The sequence below is a fragment of the Scyliorhinus canicula genome, chromosome 21 (assembly GCF_902713615.1).
Source record: "Scyliorhinus canicula chromosome 21, sScyCan1.1, whole genome shotgun sequence".
NCBI lineage: Eukaryota > Metazoa > Chordata > Chondrichthyes > Carcharhiniformes > Scyliorhinidae > Scyliorhinus > Scyliorhinus canicula.
Window position 1 is genome coordinate 731,369 of NC_052166.1, and position 21,091 is coordinate 752,459.

General features: G+C 58.9%; 2 protein-coding genes across 2 annotated transcripts in view; one reads left to right on the top strand and one right to left on the bottom strand.

Moving 5' to 3' along the window:
* Positions 1-17,512, top strand: LOC119955709 (protein UXT-like). The gene is made up of 6 exons (XM_038782187.1): positions 1-160; positions 3,037-3,118; positions 13,344-13,411; positions 14,754-14,861; positions 16,030-16,093; positions 17,262-17,512. The coding sequence occupies exons 1-6, from the start codon at positions 36-38 to the stop codon at positions 17,322-17,324; spliced, it is 510 nt and encodes a 169-aa protein (XP_038638115.1). The 5' UTR covers positions 1-35; the 3' UTR covers positions 17,325-17,512.
* The window catches only part of LOC119955881 (PDZ domain-containing protein 4-like), a 27,897-nt gene continuing 24,210 nt past the window's right edge, over positions 17,405-21,091 (bottom strand). Inside the window, exon 7 of the mRNA XM_038782533.1 lies at positions 17,405-17,422. Coding sequence (XP_038638461.1) covers positions 17,405-17,422 — 18 coding nt within the window. The remainder of the gene's footprint in view (positions 17,423-21,091) is intronic.

Here is a 21,091-nt window from a genome sequence, read left to right on the forward strand (position 1 = left end):
CCAGCCTAGCCCCGCCCCCCACACCAGCTTGGCCAATGGGGCGGGGAGCCGCTGCTCCGCCAATCAGCAGGCTCCGCTGCCGCGCGCGCGCAATAATGGCGGCGGGGAAGGTTCTGGAATATGAGGCTTTCCTCACAGAGGTTTTACAGCCAGACCTGCAGTGAGTCAGGGAGGGGGAGGGGGAGATGGGGTGTGTGAGTGAGTGAGGGAGGGGCCAGGGAGGAGGGAGGGGCCAGGGAGGGAGGAGGGGGGGGCCAGGGAGGGAGGAGGGAGGGGCCAGGGAGGGAGGAGGGAGGGGCCAGGGAGGGAGGAGGGAGGGGCCAGGGAGGGAGGAGGGAGGGGCCAGGGAGGGAGGAGGGAGGGGCCAGGGAGGGAGGAGGGAGGGGCCAGGGAGGAGGGAGGGAGGGGCCAGCAGGGAGGAGGGAGGGAGGGGCCAGGGAGGGAGGGAGGGAGGGGCCAGGGAGGGAGGGAGGGAGGGACCAGGGAGGGAGGGAGGGAGGGAGGGGCAGGGAGGGCAGGGAGGAGGGAGGGGCCAGGGAGGAGGGAGGGAAGGGAGGGAGGGAGGGAGGGAGGGGCCAGGGAGGGAGGGAGGGAGGGGCCAGGGAGGGAGGGAGGGAGGGGCCAGGGAGGGAGGGAGGGAGGGGCCAGGGAGGGAGGGAGGGAGGGGCCAGGGAGGGAGGGAGGGAGGGGCCAGGGAGGGAGGGAGGGGCCAGGGAGGGAGGGAGGGAGGGGCCAGGGAGGGAGGGAGGGAGGGGCCAGGGAGGGAGGGAGGGGCCAGGGAGGGAGGGAGGGAGGGGCCAGGGAGGGAGGGAGGGGCCAGGGAGGGAGGGAGGGAGGGCCAGGGAGGAGGGAGGGAGGGGCCAGGGAGGAGGGAGGGAGGGGCCAGGGAGGAGGGAGGGGCCAGGGAGGAGGGAGGGAGGGGCCAGGGAGGAGGGAGGGAGGGGCCAGGGAGGAGGGAGGGAGCCAGGAGGGAGGGAGGGGCCAGGGAGGAGGGAGGGGCCAGGGAGGGAGGGAGGGAGGGAGGGAGGGGCCAGGGGGGAGGGAGGGGCCAGGGGGGAGGGAGGGAAGGGCCAGGGAGGAGGGAGGGAGGGGCCAGGGAGGAGGAGGAGGAGGGGCCAGGGAGGAGGGAGGGGCCAGGGAGGAGGGAGGAGGGGCCAGGGAGGAGGGGCCAGGGAGGGGGAGGAAGGGGCCAGGGAGGAGGGAGGGGCCAGGGGGGAGGGAGGGGGAGGGGGAGGAGGGGGAGGGAGGGGGAGGAGGGGCCAGGGGGGAGGGAGGGGCCAGGGGGGGAAGGAGGGAGGGAGGGGCCCGGGGGGGAGGAAGGGAGGGGCCCGGGGGGGAGGGAGGGGCCAGGGGGAGGGAGGGGCCAGGGGATGTGGGGGGGAGGGAGGGGCCAGGGGATGTGGGGGGGAGGGGCCAGGGGATGTGGGGGGAGGGGCCAGGGGATGTGGGGGGGAGGGGCCAGGGGGGAGGGAGGGGCCAGGGGGGGAGGGAGGGGCTGGGGATGTGGGGGGGATGGGCCAGGGGATGTGGGGGGAGGGGCCAGGGGGGAGGGAGGGGCCAGGGGATGTGGGGGGAGGGAGGGAGGAGCCAGGGATGTGGGGGGGGGAGGGAGGGGCCAGGGGATGTGGGGGGGGAGGGAGGGGCCAGGGGATATGGGGGGGGAGGGAGGGGCCAGGGGATGTGGGGGGAGGGCGGGGCCAGGGGATGTGGGGGGAGGGCGGGGCCAGGGGATGTGGGGGGAGGGCGGGGCCAGGGGATGTGGGGGGGAGGAGTCGGGGTGTGGGGCTGGGCAGAGGGGAAGTGGGGGTCTGGACACTGGTCACATGACTAGACTGGGTTGTTTGGCCGTCTGGAGCTCTGGCCGTCTGGAGCACCGGCCGTCTGGTGCACTGGCCGTCTGGAGCACCGGCCGTCTGGTGCACTGGCCGTCTGGAGCACCGGCCGTCTGGTGCACCGGTCTAGCACTAGTCCTGTGGCTGGTGATTCCCGTACCAGCCTCCCCGGACAGGCGCCGGAATGTGGCGACTAGGGGCTTTTCACAGTAACTTCATTGAAGCCTACTCGTGACAATAAGCGATTTTCATTTTTCATTCATTCATTTCATTTCCTGTAGCCGGGCTGTTTATTGGCTATCAGTGATCATTCCTTCCCCGAGCCTTAATCACCCGGAGAAATGCCGCAGCCCCACATCCGAGGGCCTGTCTATCCCATTGCCTCTGCCCGTGCCAGTGACCGTTACAGAGCATACGCTGAGTGCCCCAGCTAGGAAACCCCGGCTCGGATTAGAGGCTCCGACAGACGAATGGAGGAGCCTTGATTTGATTTGATTGCCACACGTACTGAAGTACAGTGAAAAGTATTTTTCTGCGGCTAAGGGAACATTGACAAACAGTGATTGGTTACAGTGCGGAACAAGGGGCCAAACAAAGCAAATACATGAGCAAGAGCAGCATAGGGCGCCGTGAATAGTGTTCTTACAGGGAACCGGTCAGTCTGAGGAGGGGAGTCGTTGAGGAGTCTGGTAGCTGTGGGGAAGAAGCTGTTCCTATGTCTGGATGTGCGGGTCTTCAGACTTCTGTATCTTCTGCCTGATGGAAGGGTCTGGAAGAAGGCAATGCCTGGGTGGGCGGGGTCTCTGATAATGCTGTCTGCCTTCCTGAGGCAGCGGGAGGTGTAGACAGAATCAATGTGGGGGTGGCGAGCTTGTGTGATGTGTTGGTCTGAGTTCACCACAATCTGCAGTTTCTTGCAATCTTGCACCGAGCAGTTGCCATACCGAGCTGTGATGCAGCCGGATCGGATGCTCTCTATCGCACATCTGTAGACGTTTGTGATAGTCGATGCAGACATGCCAAATGTCTTTAGCTTCCGTAGGAAGGAGAGACGTTGTTGGGCCTTCTTGACTGTGAATGGGCCAGGACAGACTGTTTGGTGATGGTGACCCCCCCATTGCTCCGATCTCTGGCACGCTCGCCTGTCCCGAATGAATGGTGAGCCCGGCTAACCCTTTAACTCCTTTCGTCTCTGCCCTCACAGGAAAATTCTGGAACAGCGCGACAAAATCTACGAGAAGATCGCACAGTATCTCCAGCTGAAGAACGTCATCGAGCGGTTACAGGTACGGGCGCACAGGCCAGCAATTATTCATCAGCTGGGGCGGTCAATGTTCAGGCCAAACGGGTTACTCGCACAAGTCAGGTCTCCTGTCCTCGAGCTTGTAGGACCTCGTTCGCAGGGATATGTCTTGACTTGTGCTGGCCTCCCTCTGCACTGGCATCCCTGTGCCCGACTCATGTGCAGACCCAGGCACCAAGACAGGAATTCAGCACCGCACTGACGGAGAGTCAGTACTGAGGGAGTGCCGCACTGTCAGAGGGTCAGTACTGAGGGAGTGCCGCACTGTCAGAGGGTCAGTACTGAGGGAGTGCCGCACTGTCAGAGGGTCAGTACTGAGGGAGTGCCGCACTGTCAGAGGGTCAGTACTGAGGGAGCGCCGCACTGTCAGAGGGTCAGTACTGAGGGAGTGCCGTACTGTCAGAGGGTCAGTACTGAGGGAGCGCCGCACTGTCAGAGGGTCAGCACTGAGGGAGAGCCTCACTGTCAGAGGGTCAGTACTGAGGGAGTGCTGCACTGTCAGAGGGTCAGTACTGAGGGAGTGCTGCACTGTCAGAGGGTCAGTACTGAGGGAGTGCTGCACTGTCAGAGGGTCAGTACTGAGGGAGTGCTGCACTGTCAGAGGGTCAGTACTGAGGGAGTGCCGCACGGTCAGAGGGTTAGTACTGAGGGAGTGCCTCACTGTCAGAGGGTCAGTACTGAGGGAGTGCTGCACTGTCAGAGTGTCAGTACTGAGGGAGTGCCACGCTGTCAGAGGGTCAGTACTGAGGGAGCGCAGCACTGTCAGAGGGTCAGTACTGAGGGAGCGACCCACTGTCAGAGTCAGCACTGAGGGAGTGCCGCACTGTCAGAGGGTCAGTACTGAGGGAGTGCCGCACTGTCAGAGGGTCGGTACTGAGGGAGTACCGCACTGTTAGAGGGTCAGTACTGAGGGAGTTCTGCACCGTCAGAGGGTCAGTACTGAGGGAGTGCCGCACTGTCAGAGGGTCAGTACTGAGGGAGTGCTGCACTGTCAGAGGGTCAGTACTGAGGGAGTGCTGCACTGTCAGAGGGTCAGTACTGAGGGAGTGCCGCACTGTCAGAGGGTCAGTACTGAGGGAGTGCCGCACTGTCAGAGGGTCAGTACTGAGGGAGTGCTGCACTGTCAGAGGGTCAGTACTGAGGGAGTGCCGCACTGTCAGAGGGTCAGTACTGAGGGAGTGCCGCACTGTCAGAGGGTCAGTACTGAGGGAGCGCCGCACTGTCAGAGGGTCAGTACTGAGGGAGAGCCTCACTGTCAGAGGGTCAGTGCTGAGGGAGTGCTGCACTGTCAGACAGTCAGTACTGAGGGAGTGCCGCACTGTCAGAGGGTCAGTACTGAGGGAGTGCTGCACTGTCAGAGGGTCAGTACTGAGGGAGTGCTGCACTGTCAGAGGGTCAGTACTGAGGGAGTGCCGCACGGTCAGAGGGTTAGTACTGAGGGAGTGCCTCACTGTCAGAGGGTCAGTACTGAGGGAGTGCTGCACTGTCAGAGTGTCAGTACTGAGGGAGTGCCGCACTGTCAGAGGGTCAGTACTGAGGGAGCGCAGCACTGTCAGAGGGTCAGTACTGAGGGAGCGACCCACTGTCAGAGTCAGCACTGAGGGAGTGCCGCACTGTCAGAGGGTCAGTACTGAGGGAGTGCCGCACTGTCAGAGGGTCGGTACTGAGGGAGTACCGCACTGTCAGAGGGTCAGTACTGAGGGAGTTCTGCACCGTCAGAGGGTCAGTACTGAGGGAGTGCCGCACTGTCAGAGGGTCAGTACTGAGTGAGTGCCGCACTGTCAGAGGGTCAGTACTGAGGGAGTGCTGCACTGTCAGAGGGTCAGTACTGAGGGAGTGCCGCACTGTCAGAGGGTCAGTACTGAGGGAGTGCCGCACTGTCAGAGGGTCAGTACTGAGGGAGTGCTGCACTGTCAGAGGATCAGTACTGAGGGAGTGCGCACTGTCAGAGGGTCAATAGTGAGGGAGTGCTGCACTGTCAGAGGGTCAGTACTGAGGGAGTGCTGCATTGTCAGAGGGTCAGTACTGAGGGAGTGCCGCACTGTCAGAGGGTCAGTACTGAGGGAGTGCTGCATTGTCAGAGGGTCAGTACTGAGGGAGTGCTGCACTGTCAGAGGGTCAGTACTGAGAGAGTGCTGCACTGTCAGAGGGTCAGTAGTGAGGGAGTGCCGCACTGTCAGAGTGTCAGTACTGAGGGAGTGCCGCACTGTCAGAGGGTCAGTACTGAGGGAGCGCCGCACTGTCAGAGGGTCAGTACTGAGGGAGTGCCGCAATGTCAGAGGGTCAGTGCTGAGGGAGTGCCGCACTGTCAGAGGGTCAGTAGTGAGGGAGTGCCGCACTGTCAGAGGGTCAGCACTGAGGGAGAGCCTCACTGTCAGAGGGTCAGTACTGAGGGAGTGCTGCACTGTAGAGGGTCAGTACTGAGGGAGTGCTGCACTGTCAGAGGGTCAGTACTGAGGGAGTGCTGCACTGTCAGAGGGTCAGTACTGAGGGAGTGCCGCACTGTCAGAGGGTCAGTACTGAGGGAGTGCTGCACTGTCAGAGGGTCAGTACTGAGGGAGTGCCGCACTGTCAGAGGGTCAGTACTGAGGGAGTGCTGCACTGTCAGAGGGTCAGTACTGAGGGAGTGCTGCACTGTCAGAGGGTCAGTACGGAGGGAGTGCTGCACTGTCAGAGGGTCAGTACTGAGGGAGTGCCGCACTGTCAGAGGGTCAGTACGGAGGGAGTGCTGCACTGTCAGAGGGTCAGTACTGAGGGAGTGCCACACTGTCAGAGGGTCAGTACTGAGGGAGCGCCGCACTGTCAGAGGGTCAGTACTGAGGGAGCGCCGCACTGTCAGAGGGTCAGTACTGAGGGAGCGCCGCACTGTCAGAGGGTCAGTACTGGACTTCCGGTGGCAGTGATGCAGCAATAAGCCACACATGTGGGACCTCCCGTTTTAAAGAGATTTTTCGGCTCTTTTGAGAGCCCAAAACGGAAATTTTTCGACGTCTCCCGGTGGGGGAAGGTGTGCTGAACGACTTTCCCTGCAGTCCATGCCTCGAACTCGGAGTGGAAAGGTGGAAAAAACAGCAGCAGCTCCTCAGAAAAAACGGGGGAAGGGATCCAAGATGGCTGCCGACAGAGCTCCAGAGGAGTGGAGACTCTGGGCCCAGAAACAACAAACTGATCTCCTGCGCTGCTTTAAAGAATTCAAGGATGAAGTACTGAGCTCTCTGCAGGAAACAAACAGAAGGCTGTCAGAGATTCAGTCCACCCAGGGTGCTGCCATCAAGACGTTGCAGACGCAGGCCATTGAACGCGAGGAGGAGGCCGTGGTCCTCGTGAGTAAGGTGGAGGGGCACGAAGCACTCCACAAGAAGTGGCAGGAACGATTCGAGGAGCTGGATCACCGCATGAGGCGGAAAAACCTGCGGATCTTGGGCCTTGCGGAGGGGCTGGAGGGATCGGACCTGACAGCCTATGTGGCTGTAATGCTGGATTCGCTAGTGGGGGCCGGGTCTCTCCATCTGCCCCTGGAGTTGGAGGGAGCACACAGAGTACTGGCCAGGAGGCCTAAGGAGAATGAACCCCCGCGTGCGGTGCTGGTGAGGTTCCACCGGTTCAGTGATCGGGACTGCGTGCTGCGCTGGGCCAAGAAGGTGAAGAGCAGCAATTGGGAGAATGGGGTAGTGCGGATCTACCAGGACTGGAGTGCGGAGGTGGCTAAGCGGCGGTCAGGATTTAATCGGACGAAAGAGGTGCTTTACAGGAAAAAGATAAAGTTCGGAATGTTGCAGCCCGCGCGCCTGTGGGTAACTTATTCGGACCGGCACCATTATTTCGATTCCCCGGAGGAGGCGTGGGCCTTCGTGCGGACGGAGAAACTGGACTTGAACTAGGGGTTGGGGGTTGCGAGGTAGGCTGTAAGATATTAGTGCTGGATTCTGCTGTTGCTGTGTTCTCTTTTTCTTCTGTTTTTTTCTTCTTGTTTTAGTACTTTTGCAATTTTGATATGGTTATTTACGGGGGGGTTGTTCTGCTATGTTTTTGTTTTTGTGCTTGGGGCATTGTTTGGGCTGTGTATCTTGCGGGGAGGGTCGGGGGGGTATGTTGTATTCTATGCCGGAGTGGGGGTATGGAGTGGGGCTGATATTTGGGAGCTGCGTCAGAAGGGTGTGGTGGGGCAGGGCGAAAGCGCGGGCTTTCCTCTGGTTTCCCGCGCTGCGGGGCTGGGGGGGCGGAGATGGTGACGGGGGAGGTGGGGCCTTAACTGGTTCTTCCCCGCGCTGGAGCGGTGCCAGGAGGAGGGATAGATTGGGGGATGATCCCACTTCGGGAGGGGTCGGGCTATTGGCGGGAGTTTCCGGGGTCAGCAGAAGTTAGCTGACCCACGGAAGTACAATGGAGGACGGTTCGCGGCTGGGAGGGTTCCTAGCCTGGGGGGGAAGGGAGGGGGGAAAGGGAATACCGGGTTGCTGCTGGTAGGGTCAAGAAGGAGCTGGTAGGGGCTGGGGGGACAGAGGTGAGGGGTTGTCGCTATGGGGACGGGGTCGAGCAGGGGATGCTGGCCTGGGGCGGGCAGTCGACGGGCTATGGCTAGCCGACGGGGGAGGGGGGCGGGACGCCCTCTGATCCGGTTGGTCACCTGGAATGTGAGAGGGTTGAATGGGCCGGTGAAGCGGTCAAGGGTACTGGCTCACCTGAAGGGGCTGAAGGCGGATGTGGCAATGCTTCAGGAGACCCACCTGAGGGTGGCGGACCAGGTCCGCCTGAGGAAGGGATGGGTGGGGCAGGTTTTCCACTCGGGGTTGGATGTGAGGAACCGGGGAGTGGCGATTCTGGTGGGGAAAAATGTGTTGTTTGAGGCATCGGAGGTGGTGGCGGATAAGGGGGGTAGGTATGTGATGGTTAGGGGCAGGCTACAAGGAGAGAAGGTGGTACTGGCTAGTGTGTATGCCCCAAATTGGGACGATGCGGGCTTTATGAGGCGTATGTTGGGACGGATCCCGGATCTGGAGGCGGGAGGTCTGATCATAGGGGGGGACTTTAATACGGTGTTGGATCCTTCACTGGATCGGTCCAGCTCTAGGACGGGTAGGAGGCCGGCGGCGGCCAAGGTACTGAGAGGGTTTATGGATCAGATGGGTGGGGTGGATCCATGGAGGTTTGTGAGGCCGAGGGCACGTGAGTACTCTTTCTTCTCCCACGTACATAGGGTCTACTCTCGGATAGATTTCTTCGTGGTGAGTAGGGGACTGATTCCGAGAGTGGAGGAGGCCGAGTATTCGGCCATTGCAATCTCTGACCACGCTCCGCATTGGATAGAGTTGGAAATGGGGGAGGTGCGAGACCAACGTCCATTGTGGCGGTTGGATGTGGGGTTGTTGGCGGAGGAGGAGGTGTGTAGGAGGGTCCGGCCAAGTATTGAGGGGTACCTTGAGGTGAATGATACGGGGGAGGTTCAGGTGGGGATGGTCTGGGAAGCCCTGAAGGCAGTAGATTCGTGGGGAGCTGATATCCATCCGGGCACACAGGGAGAGGAGCGAGAGGAGTGAGAGGGATAGACTGGTGGGAAAGATGCTGGAGGTGGACAGGAGGTATGCAGAGGAACCAGAGGAGGGACTGTTGGGGGAGAGGCGCAGCCTGCAGGCTAAATTTGATTTGCTGACCACTAGAAAGGCTGAGGCACAGTGGAGGAAGGCACAAGGGGCAGTGTACGAACATGGTGAAAAGGCGAGTAGGATGCTGGCTCATCAGCTCCGTAAGCGGGATGCGGCTAAGGAGATTGCTGGAGTGAGAGACAAGAGTGGGAATGTGGTGCGGAAGGGGGTAGAGGTGAATGAGGTCTTCAAGGACTTTTACGGGGAACTGTACCAGTCGGAGCCAACGGGGGAGAGGAGGGGAATGGAGAGGTTCCTTGACAGGCTTTCTTTCCCGAAGGTGCAGGAGGAGAAGGTGGAGGGGCTGGGTGCGCCGATTGAGCTGGAGGAGCTAGTTAAGGGGATCGGGCAGATGCAGTCAGGGAAGGCACCGGGGCCGGATGGGTTCCCGGTGGAATTTTATAAAAAGTTCGTGGACCTAGTGGGCCCCTTGCTGGTGCGGACACTCAACGAAGCGTGGGAAGGGGGGACTTTGCCCCCGACGATGTCACGGGCGCTGATCTCGTTAATTTTAAAGAGGGACACGGACCCCCAGCAGTGTGGTTCATACAGGCCCATATCTCTCCTCAACGTGGATGCTAAGGTGCTGGCAAAAATCCTGGCCACCAGGATAGAGGACTGTGTGCCAGGGGTTGTGCATGAGGACCAGACAGGTTTTGTGAAGGGAAGGCAGCTGAACACGAATGTGCGGAGATTGCTGAATGTCATTATGATGCCGGCGATTGAGGGGGAGGCAGAGATAGTGGTGGCGCTGGATGCGGAGAAGGCCTTCGATAGAGTGGTGGGGGTACCTATGGGAGGTGTTGGGGAGGTTTGGATTTGGTGAAGGGTTCATTAGATGGGTAAGGCTGCTATATGAGGCCCCGATGGCGTGCGTGGCCACGACTAGGAGGAGGTCGGAGTACTTCCGGCATTACCGAGGGACCAGGCAGGGTTGCCCCTTGTCCCCCTTGTTGTTTGCATTGGCAATCGAGCCGCTGGCGATGGCATTGAGAGATTCAGAGAGGTGGAGAGGCTTGGTGCGAGGTGGAGAGGAACATAGGGTGTCGTTGTATGCCGACGACCTGTTACTGTATGTGGCGGACCCGGTGGGAGGGATGCCGGGGGTCATGGAGCTGCTAGCCGAGTTTGGGACCTTCTCAGGTTATAAATTAAACTTGGGCAAGAGCGAGGTGTTTGTGGTGCACCCTGGAGACCAGGAGGAAGGAATTGGGAGGCTCCCGCTTAGGCGGGCAGGGGAGAGCTTTAGGTACCTGGGGGTGCAAGTGGCCAGGGACTGGGGGACTCTCCACAAGCATAACTTTACCAGACTGGTAGATCAGATGGAGGAGGAGTTCAGGAGGTGGGACATGCTGCCATTGTCGTTGGCGGGGAGGGTGCAGTCCGTCAAAATGACAGTGCTTCCGAGGTTCTTGTTCCTTTTTCAGTGCCTGCCCATATTTATCCCCAGGGCCTTCTTTAGGAGAGTGACCGGCAGTATTCTGAGCTTTGTGTGGGCACATGGGACTCCGAGAGTGAGGAGGGTGTTCCTGGAGCGAGGGAGGGATAGAGGCGGGCTGGCGCTGCCCAACCTTCTGGGGTACTATTGGGCAGCCAATGTGTCAATGGTGCGTAAATGGGTGATGGAGGGGGGAGGGGTGGCGTGGAAAAGAATGGAGATGGCGTCATGTAGAGGTACAAGCCTGGGTGCCATGGTAACGGCACCGTTGCCGCTCTCCCCCAAGAGGGTTACCACGAGCCCGGTGGTGGCGGCGACCCTAAGAATCTGGGGACAGTGGAGACGGCATCGGGGGGAAACAGGGGGCTCGATGGAGGCTCCACTGGGTGGCAACCATCGGTTCATCCCGGGGAACACGGATGGGGGATTCAGGGGATGGCAAAGGGCGGGCATCAGCAAATTGAGGGACCTGTTTATTGGCGGGAGGTTTGCGGGCCTGGGGGAACTGGAAGATAAATTTGGCCTTCCCCAGGGGAACATGTTCAGATACCTGCAGGTAAAGGCGTTTGCTAGGTGACAGGTAGAGGGATTCCCTTTGCTGCCCTCGCAGGGGACGATGAACAGAGTGCTTTCGGGGGTGTGGGTAGGAGAGGGGAAGGTGTCTGACATCTATAAGGTAATGCAGGAGGTGGAGGAGTCGTCAGTGGAGGAGCTGAAGGCTAAATGGGAGGAGGAACTCGGGGAGCAGATAGAGGACGGGACTTGGGCGGAGGCCTTGGAGAGAGTCAACTCTTCCTCCTCATGTGCGAGGCTTAGTCTCATCCAATTCAAGGTGCTGCACCGGGCCCACATGTCCGGGACTAGGATGAGTAGGTTCTTCGGGGGTGAGGACAGGTGCACCAGATGTTCGGGGAGCCCAGCGAACCATGCCCATATGTTCTGGGCATGCCCAGCACTGGAAGAATTCTGGAAGGGGGTGGCGGGGACGGTGTCGAGGGTGGTTGGATCCAGGGTCAAACCAGGATGGGGACTCGCGATTTTTGGGGTTGGGGTGGAGCCGGGAGTGCAGGAGGCGAAAGAGGCCGGTGTGCTGGCCTTTGCGTCCCTAGTAGCCCGGCGAAGGATCTTGCTACAATGGAAGGACGCGAGGCCCCCAAGCGTGGAGACCTGGATCAGTGACATGGCGGGATTTATAAAATTGGAAAAGGTCAAATTTGCCCTGAGAGGATCAATACAAGGGTTCTATAAACGATGGCAGCCTTTTCTGGACTTCCTGGCTCAGAGATAGGTAACTGGGTCAATAGCAGCAGCAACCCGGTTTGGGGGGGGGGGGGGGGGTGCATTATTGTAGTGTTTATTCTGTAACTTTATGGTGTGTTAATTTGCGTTGTTGTTAAAATGCTGGGTTGTTCATGGGGATGGGGCGAATGTATATGATTGTTAATATTATTGTTATTTTCGGTATTTTAGTAAGGTGCGTTATTGTTGTATAAAAACAAAATTTCTCAATAAAAATTATTTAAAAAAAAAAAGAGGGTCAGTACTGAGGGAGTGCCGCACTGTCAGAGGGTCAGTACTGAGGGAGTGCCGCACTGTCAGAGGGTCAGTACTGAGGGAGTGCCGCACTGTCAGAGGGTCAGTGCTGAGGGAGTGCCGCACTGTCAGAGGGTCAGTACTGAGGGAGTGCCGCACTGTCAGAGGGTCAGTACTGAGGGAGTGGTGCCCTGTCAGAGGGTCAGTACCGAGGGAGTGCCGCACTGTCAGAGGGTCAGTACTGAGGGAGCGCAGCACTGTCAGAGGGTCAGTACTGAGGGAGTGCCGCACTGTCAGAGGGTCAGTACTGAGGGAGTGCCGCACTGTCAGTGGGTCAGTACTGAGGGAGTGCTGCACTGTCAGAGGGTCAGTACTGAGGCAGTGCCGCACCGTCAGAGGGTCAGTGCTGAGGGAGTGCCGCACTGTCAGAGGGTCAGTACTGAGGGAGTGCTGCACTGTCAGAGGGTCAGTACTGAGAGAGTGCTGCACTGTCAGAGGGTCAGTACTGAGGGAGCCCGCACTGTCGGAGGGTCAGTACTGAGGGAGTGCTGCACTGTCAGAGGGTCAGTACTGAGGGAGTGCTGCACTGTCAGAGGGTCAGTACTGAGGGAGTGCTGCACTGTCAGAGGGTCAGTACTGAGAGAGTGCTGCACTGTCAGAGGGTCAGTACTGAGGGAGCGCTGCACTGGTCAGAGGGTCAGTACTGAGGGAGTGCCTGCACTGTCAGAGGGTCAGTACTGAGGGAGTGCTGCACTGTCAGAGGGTCAGTACTGAGAGAGTGCTGCACTGTCAGAGGGTCAGTACTGAGGGAGCGCTGCACTGTCAGAGGGTCAGTACTGGGGGAGTGCTGCAACTGTCAGAGGGTCAGTACTGAGGGAGTGCCGCACTGTCAGAGGGTCAGTACTGAGGGAGTGCCGCACTGTCAGAGGGTCAGTACTGAGGGAGTGCTGCACTGTCAGAGGGTCGTACTGAGGGAGTGCCGCACTGTCAGAGGGTCAGTACTGAGGGAGTACTGCACTGTCAGAGGGTCAGTACTGAGGGAATGCTGCACTGTCAGAGAGTCAGTACTGAGGGAGTGCTGCACTGTCAGAGGGTCAGTACTGAGGGAGTGCCGCACTGTCAGAGGGTCAGTACTGAGGGAGCGCAGCACTGTCAGAGGGTCAGTACTGAGGGAGTGCTGCACTGTCAGAGGGTCAGTACTGAGGGAGTGCCGCACTGTCAGAGGGTCAGTACTGAGGGAGTGCTGCACTGTCAGAGGGTCAGTACTGAGGGAGTGCTGCACTGTCAGAGGGTCAGTACTGAGGGAGTGCCGCACTGTCAGAGGGTCAGTACTGAGGGAGTGCTGCACTGTCGGAGGTGCTGCTTACTAGGTGACGGGAGGTTAAGTGAGCCTGTGCCGTCTCTGGGTGGTTTATAAATTCCCACGTCCGCTATTGGAAGGGGGGGTGCGGCATCTCCACTGCCCTATGGCCAAGATTTATTCAACCAACCGATAATTGGGCTCATTACCACACTGCTGCCTGTGGGATCTTGCTGTGCTGTGATTTGGGGTCCTGAGGGTGAGAGATTCTGAAGGAATGCCTTGTGTGTTGCAGGAGTCGGAGAGCAAAGAGCTGACGATGCAGGTCGACCTGGGCTGTAACTTCTATGTAAAGGCCAAAGTGTGAGTATCAGAGTATCGCCCCCCCCCCCCCCCCCCCCGCCCCAGTCCCCCCCTCCCCACCCCGCCCAGTCCCCCCCCTCCCCACCCCACCCAGTCCCCCCCTCCCCACCCCACCCAGTCCCCCCTCCCAACACCCACTCTCCCCCCGACATCAGTCTCATTCCCCCCTATACCCCTTCCTATCTCTGTTACCTCCTCCAGCCCCCACACCTATCCCTATCTCTGTAACCTCCTCCAGCCCCTACACCCCCTCCCTATCTCTGTAACCTCCTCCAGCCCCCACACCCCTCCCTATCCCTGTAACCTCCTCCAGCCCCTACACCCCTCCCTATCTCTGTAACCTCCTCCAGCCCCCACACCCATCCCTATCTCTGTAACCTCCTCCAGCCCCAACACCCCTCCCTATCTCTGTAACCTCCTCCAGACCCTACACCCCTCCCTATCTCTGTAACCTCCTCCACCCCAACAACCCTCCCTATCTCTGTAACCTCCTCCAGCCCCTACACCCCTCCCTATCTCTGTAACCTCCTCCAGCCCCCTACACCCCCCCTATCTCTGTAACCTCCTCCACCCCAACAACCCTCCCTATCTCTGTAACCTCCTCCAACCCCTAAACCCCTCCCTATCTCTGTAACCTCCTCCAGTTCCTACGACCCTCCCTATCTCTGTAACCTCCTCCAGTTCCTACGACCCTCCCTATCTCTGTAACCTCCTCCAGTCCCTACACCCCTCCCTATCTCTGTAACCTCCTCCAGTTCCTACGACCCTCCTCTGAGCTCAGCCCGCTCTGCCCCCCCCTCCCTCCATGCATCCAGCAATCTCCATCGCTCCACCAGGAGCCCTGAGCTCTGAAATTAACTGGCTGGAGAGGGGCTGAATGGCCTCCATTCCTGTGTAACAGGCTGGAGAGGGGCTGAATGGCCTCCATTCCTGTGTAACAGGCTGGAGAGGGGCTGAATAGCCTCCTGTTCCTCTGTAACAGGCTGGAGAGGGGCTGAATGGCCTCCTCCTGTTCCTGTGTAACAGGCTGGAGAGGGAGTGAATGGCCTCCTCCTGTTCCTGTGTAACAGGCTGGAGAGGGGCTGAATGGCCTCCTCCTGTTCCTGTGTAACAGACTCGAGAGGGGCTGAATGGGCTCCTCTTCCTGTGTAACAGATCCGAGAGGGGCTGAATGGCCTCCTGTTCCTGTGTAACAGGCTGGAGAGCGGCTGAATGGCCTCCTGTTCCTGTGTAACAGGCTGGGGAGGGGCTGAATGGCCTCCTGTTCCTGAGGCATTTGTTCAGAAACGTCCCCATTCTAAACCCGTGTGTTACTAATGTGTGTCTGATGTAACTATTTCAGCCCGGACACATCGATGATTTTTGTATCTGTGGGCTATGGATTCTTCGTCGAACTGACGTTTGCAGAGGCGCTGAGGTTTATCGAGAGGCAATCCCTCCAGCTGACTGGGTAAGTTGAAGTTTTGGTTGATCCACGAGTCAGTAATCCACCCTCGGAGCGTCAGACAGGATTGTGGAGAAAAGCCACTGGAGTGGGGACTTTAACCCAAGGCATTGTGACAAGGAGGGAGATTTCCTCCACAATTGAGACGGCTCACGGCTGCCACTGTGCGTCGGTGGGGGAGGGAGTGAATGTTTGTGGGTGGGGTGTCGATCAAGCGGGGCTGCTTTGTCCTGGATGGTGTTGAGCTTCTTGAGTGTTGTTGGAGCTGCGCTCATCCAGGCAAGTGGAGAGTTTCCATCACATTCCTGACTTGTGCCTTGTAGATGGTGGACAGGCTTTGGGGGGTCAGGAGGTGAGTTGCTCTCCACAGGATTCCCAGCCTCTGACCTGCTCTGGTAGCCACAGTATTTATATGTTAAATTGCCCTTAGTGTCCAAAAAAGGTGAGGTGGGATTACTGGGTTATGGGGATAGGTTGGAGGTGTGGGCTTAAGAGGAGCTCTTTCCAAGAGCCGGTGCACACTCGATGGGCCAAATGGCCTCCTTCTGCATTGCAAATTCTATGATTCTATGGCTGGGTCCAGTTCAGTTTCTGATCAATGGTAACCCCCAGGATGTTGATTGTGGGGGGATTCAGTGATGGTAATGCCATTGAATGTCAAGGGGCGATGGTTAGATCCTCTCTTGTAGGAGATGGTCATTGCCTGGGGCTTGTGTGGCGGGAATGTAACTTACCCCAAGCCTGGATATTGTCCAGGTCTTGCTGCATTTGGACACGGGCTGCTTCATTATCTGAGGAGTCGGGAATGCGGCTGAACATTGTGCAGTCATCCGCAAACATCCCCACTTCTGACCTTCTGATGGAAGGGAGGTCATTGATGAAGCAGCTGGAGATGGTTGGGGCCGAGGACACGACCCTGAGGAACTCCTGCAGTGATGTCCTGGGACTGAGATGATTGACCTCCAACCACCACAACCATCTTCCTTTGTGCCGGGAATGACTCCAACCAGCTGAGATTGGCAGTGTAATCCACACTGCCTGATTAACTCAGGATCGCTTCCACATTGAGCGTCCAGAGGTTTGGGTGGGATTTCAGGGTGGGGAGATAGTAAGTGATCACACAGCCAGAACAAAACCACAGACCCACAGCTAATGGTCCATCCTCTCTCCCCAGGTTCGCAGAGAAACTATCGAAAGACTCAGCCAAGATCAAGGGCAACATCCGAATGGTGCTGGAGGTGAGCGGTCGCTGAGGGGCACATGGGATTGTCGCGGGGTGGGGGGGGGGGGGTCACCAGGGGCCAGGGGTGTGAGGAGTCGGGGTTCTGATGGACGAGAGGGGTCTGAGGGAAGCGGAAGGTGAGGTTCAGGAGATTGGATTGGCATGGAGGAGCTGGTGTATTCGAGCAGGGCCTCGGAGAGAGTTGCGGTTTGCAATGTGGGTCTGGAGGATAGTTGGGCTCCCGAGGCAGGGTCTCGGGGAGCATTGGAGGTCTCTCGGAGGGTCTTGGGCAGTTGGGGAACTCGAAGACGGTCTCGGAGATAGTTGGGGTTCTTGATGGAGGATTTCTGGGATAGTTGGAGGACTGAGAGGGTCTCAGGGAGAGTTGAGAAACTTGAGGGTCTTGGGGAGAGTTGGGGACAGGAGGAGGGGCTTGGGGAGAGTTGGGGAATTCGAGGGAGGGTCTCGGGGAGTTGGAGAATTCGAGCGAGGGTCTCGGGGAGAGTTGGGGAATTCGAGGGAGGGTCTCAGGGAGAGTTGGGGAATTCGAGGGAGGGTCTCGGGGATAGTTGGTGTGCTTGATCGAGGGTCTCGGGAGAGGTGGAGGACTCGGAGGCTCTCAGGAAGACTTGAGGGAGGAGCTCAGGTTTTCGAGGGAGGGTCTCTGGGAGGGTTGGAGTCTCGGAGGGTATCGGGAGAGTTGTGGAACTTGAAGACAGTCTCGGGGATAGTTGGGGTTCTTGATGGAGGGACTCAGAGAGTTAGGATTCTCGGGGCAGGTCTGGGAGAGTTGGAGTTCTCGAGGGAGGGTTTCGGGGAGAGTTGGGGCTCTGGATGGAGGGTCGAGGAGAGTTGGGTTCACGGAGTGTCTCGGGTGAGAGTTCAGATACTCTGGCGAGGGTCTGGGGAGAGTTTTGGTTTTCGCTAAGAGTCTCGGGAAGAGTTGGTGCCCTCGAGGGAGGGTCTCTGGGAGAGTTTAGGGACTCGAGGGAGGGTCTCTGGGACAGTTGAGGGACTCGAGGGAGGGTCTCCGGGAGTGTTGGGGTTCTTCAGGGAGGTTCTCTGGTTGAGTTGGGGGGCCCAGATACTGGTGCAGACTGGCCTGTCCACACCCCATTCCCTCCTGATTTGAGATGGTGTCAAACACACTGATGAGCTTCTCTCAATGTGGTTCTCTCTTCCAGGCTCTGTGTGAACTTCAGGGTTTCAAGGACTTGCCGGTGGAAAACATGAGAGAGATCTTCTAAATGAAGCTGAGGCTGGACTCGAGTGCAAGGGAAGAGGTGGAAAAGGGAGGCGAGGGAATGCGAAGACAGAGCGGAACAGCTCAATGTATATATAAACTCTGTAAAATAATAGACTGGAAAGTACAGAGTGGTGACGAAGATTTGTAACTTTCTTCAAACCTCAGCTGCATAAATCTTTCTAAATCTCATTTCCCCAGTTGTAAATCGCTGGGGTATGGGTCCCACACACACTGACTCTCACTGAGGTATGGGTCCCACACACACTGACTCTCACTGGGATATGGGTCCCACACACACTGACTCTCACTGGGGTAGGGTCCCACACACACTGACTCTCACTGGGGTACGGGTCCCACACACACTGACTCTCACTGGGGTACGGGTCCCACACACACTGACGCTCACTGGGGTACGGGTCCCACACACACTGACTCTCACTGGGGTACGGGTCCCACACACACTGACTCTCACTGGGATATGGGTCCCACACACACTGACTCTCACTGGGGTACGGGTCCCACACACACTGACTCTCACTGGGGTACGGATCCCACACACACTGACTCTCACTGGGATACGGATCCCACACACACTGACTCTCACTGGGGTACGGGTCCCACACACACTGACTCTCACTGGGGTACGGGTCCCACACACACTGACTCTCACTGGGGTATGGGTCCCACACACACTGACTCTCACTGGGGTACGGGTCCCACACACACTGACTCTCACTGGGGTCCCACACACACACTGACTCTCACTGGGATACGGATCCCACACACACTGACTCTCACTGGGGTACGGGTCCCACACACACTGACTCTCACTGGGGTCCCACACACACTGACTCTCACTGGGGTAGGGGTCCCACACACACTGACTCTCACTGGGGTCCCACACACACTGACTCTCACTGGGGTACGGGTCCCACACACACTGACTCTCACTGGGGTAGGGGTCCCACACACACTGACTCTCACTGGGGTCCCACACACACTGACTCTCACTGGGGTACGGGTCCCACACACACTGACTCTCACTGGGGTCCCACACACACTGACTCTCACTGGGGTACGGGTTCCAAACACACCGACTCTCACTGGGGTCCCACACACACTGACTCTCACTGGGGTACGGGTCCCACACACACTGACTCTCACTGGGGTACGGGTCCCACACACACTGACTCTCACTGGGGTACGGGTCCACACACACTGACTCTCACTGGGGTAGGGGTCCCACACACACTGACTCTCACTGGGGTACGGGTCCCACACACACTGACTCTCACTGGGGTACGGGTCCCACACACACTGACTCTCACTGGGGTACGGGTCCCACACACACTGACTCTCACTGGGGTACGGGTCCCACACACACTGACTCTCACTGGGGTACGGGACCCACACACACTGACTCTCACTGGGGTACGGGTCCCACACACACTGACTCTCACTGGGGTAGGGATCCCACACACACTGACTCTCACTGGGGTACGGGTCCCACACACACTGACTCGCACTGGGGTACAGGACCCACACACACTGACTCTCACTGGGGTTCCACACACACTGGCTCTCACTGGGGTACAGGTCCCACACACACTGACTCTCACTGGGGTACAGGACCCACACACACTGACTCTCACTGGGGTTCCACACACACTGGCTCTCACTGGGGTACGGGTCCCACACACACTGACTTGCACTGGGGTACGGGTCCCACACACACTGACTCTCACTGGGATACGGATCCCACACACACTGACTCTCACTGGGGTACGGGTCCCACACACACTGACTCTCACTGGGGTCCCACACACACTGACTCTCACTGGGGTAGGGGTCCCACACACACTGACTCTCACTGGGGTCCCACACACACTGACTCTCACTGGGGTACGGGTCCCACACACACTGACTCTCACTGGGGTAGGGGTCCCACACACACTGACTCTCACTGGGGTCCCACACACACTGACTCTCACTGGGGTACGGGTCCCACACACACTGACTCTCACTGGGGTCCCACACACACTGACTCTCACTGGGGTACGGGTTCCACACACACCGACTCTCACTGGGGTCCCACACACACTGACTCTCACTGGGGTACGGGTCCCACACACACTGACTCTCACTGGGGTACGGGTCCCACACACACTGACTCTCACTGGGGTACGGGTCCCACACACACTGACTCTCACTGGGGTAGGGGTCCCACACACACTGACTCTCACTGGGGTACGGGTCCCACACACACTGACTCTCACTGGGGTACGGGTCCCACACACACTGACTCTCACTGGGGTACGGGTCCCACACACACTGACTCTCACTGGGGTACGGGTCCCACACACACTGACTCTCACTGGGGTACGGGACCCACACACACTGACTCTCACTGGGGTACGGGTCCCACACACACTGACTCTCACTGGGGTAGGGATCCCACACACACTGACTCTCACTGGGGTACGGTCCCACACACACTGACTCTCACTGGGGTACAGGACCCCACACACTGACTCTCACTGGGGTCCCACACACACTGGCTCTCACTGGGGTACAGGTCCCACACACACTGACTCTCACTGGGGTACAGGACCCACACACACTGACTCTCACTGGGGTTCCACACACACTGGCTCTCACTGGGGTACGGGTCCCACACACACTGACTTGCACTGGGTTACGGGTCCCACACACACTGACTCTCACTGGGGTCCCACACACACTGACTCTCACTGGGGTACGGGTTCCACACACACCGACTCTCACTGGGGTCCCACACACACTGACTCTCACTGGGGTAGGGGTCCCACACACACTGACTCTCACTGGGGTCCCACACACACTGACTCTCACTGGGGTATGGGTCCTACACACACTGACTCTCACTGGGGTCCCACACACACTGACTCTCACTGGGGTAGGGGTCCCACACACACTGACTCTCACTGGGGTACAGGTCCCACACACACTGACTCTCACTGGGGTACGGGTCCCACACACACTGACTCTCACTGGGGTACGGGTCCCACACACACTGACTCTCACTGGGGTACGGGTCCCACACACACTGACTCTCACTGGGGTTCCACACACACTGGCTCTCACTGGGGTACAGGTCCCACACACACTGACTCTCACTGGGGTACAGGACCCACACACACTGACTCTCACTGGGGTTCCACACACACTGGCTCTCACTGGGGTACGGGTCCCACACACACTGACTTGCACTGGGGTACGGGTCCCACACACACTGACTCTCACTGGGGTCCCACACACACTGACTCTCACTGGGGTACGGGTTCCACACACACCGACTCTCACTGGGGTCCCACACACACTAACTCTCACTGGGGTAGGGGTCCCACACACACTGACTCTCACTGGGGTCCCACACACACTGACTCTCACTGGGGTATGGGTCCCACACACACTGACTCTCACTGGGGTCCCACACACACTGACTCTCACTGGGGTAGGGGTCCCACACACTGACTCTCACTGGGGTACGGGTCCCACACACACTGACTCTCACTGGGGTACGGGTCCCACACACACTGACTCTCACTGGGGTACGGGTCCCACACACACTGACTCTCACTGGGTACGGTCCCACACACACTGACTCTCACTGGGGTAGGGGTCCCACACACACTGACTCTCACTGGGGTACGGGTCCCACACACACTGACTCTCACTGGGGTACGGGTCCCACACACACTGACTCTCACTGGGGTACGGGTCCCACAC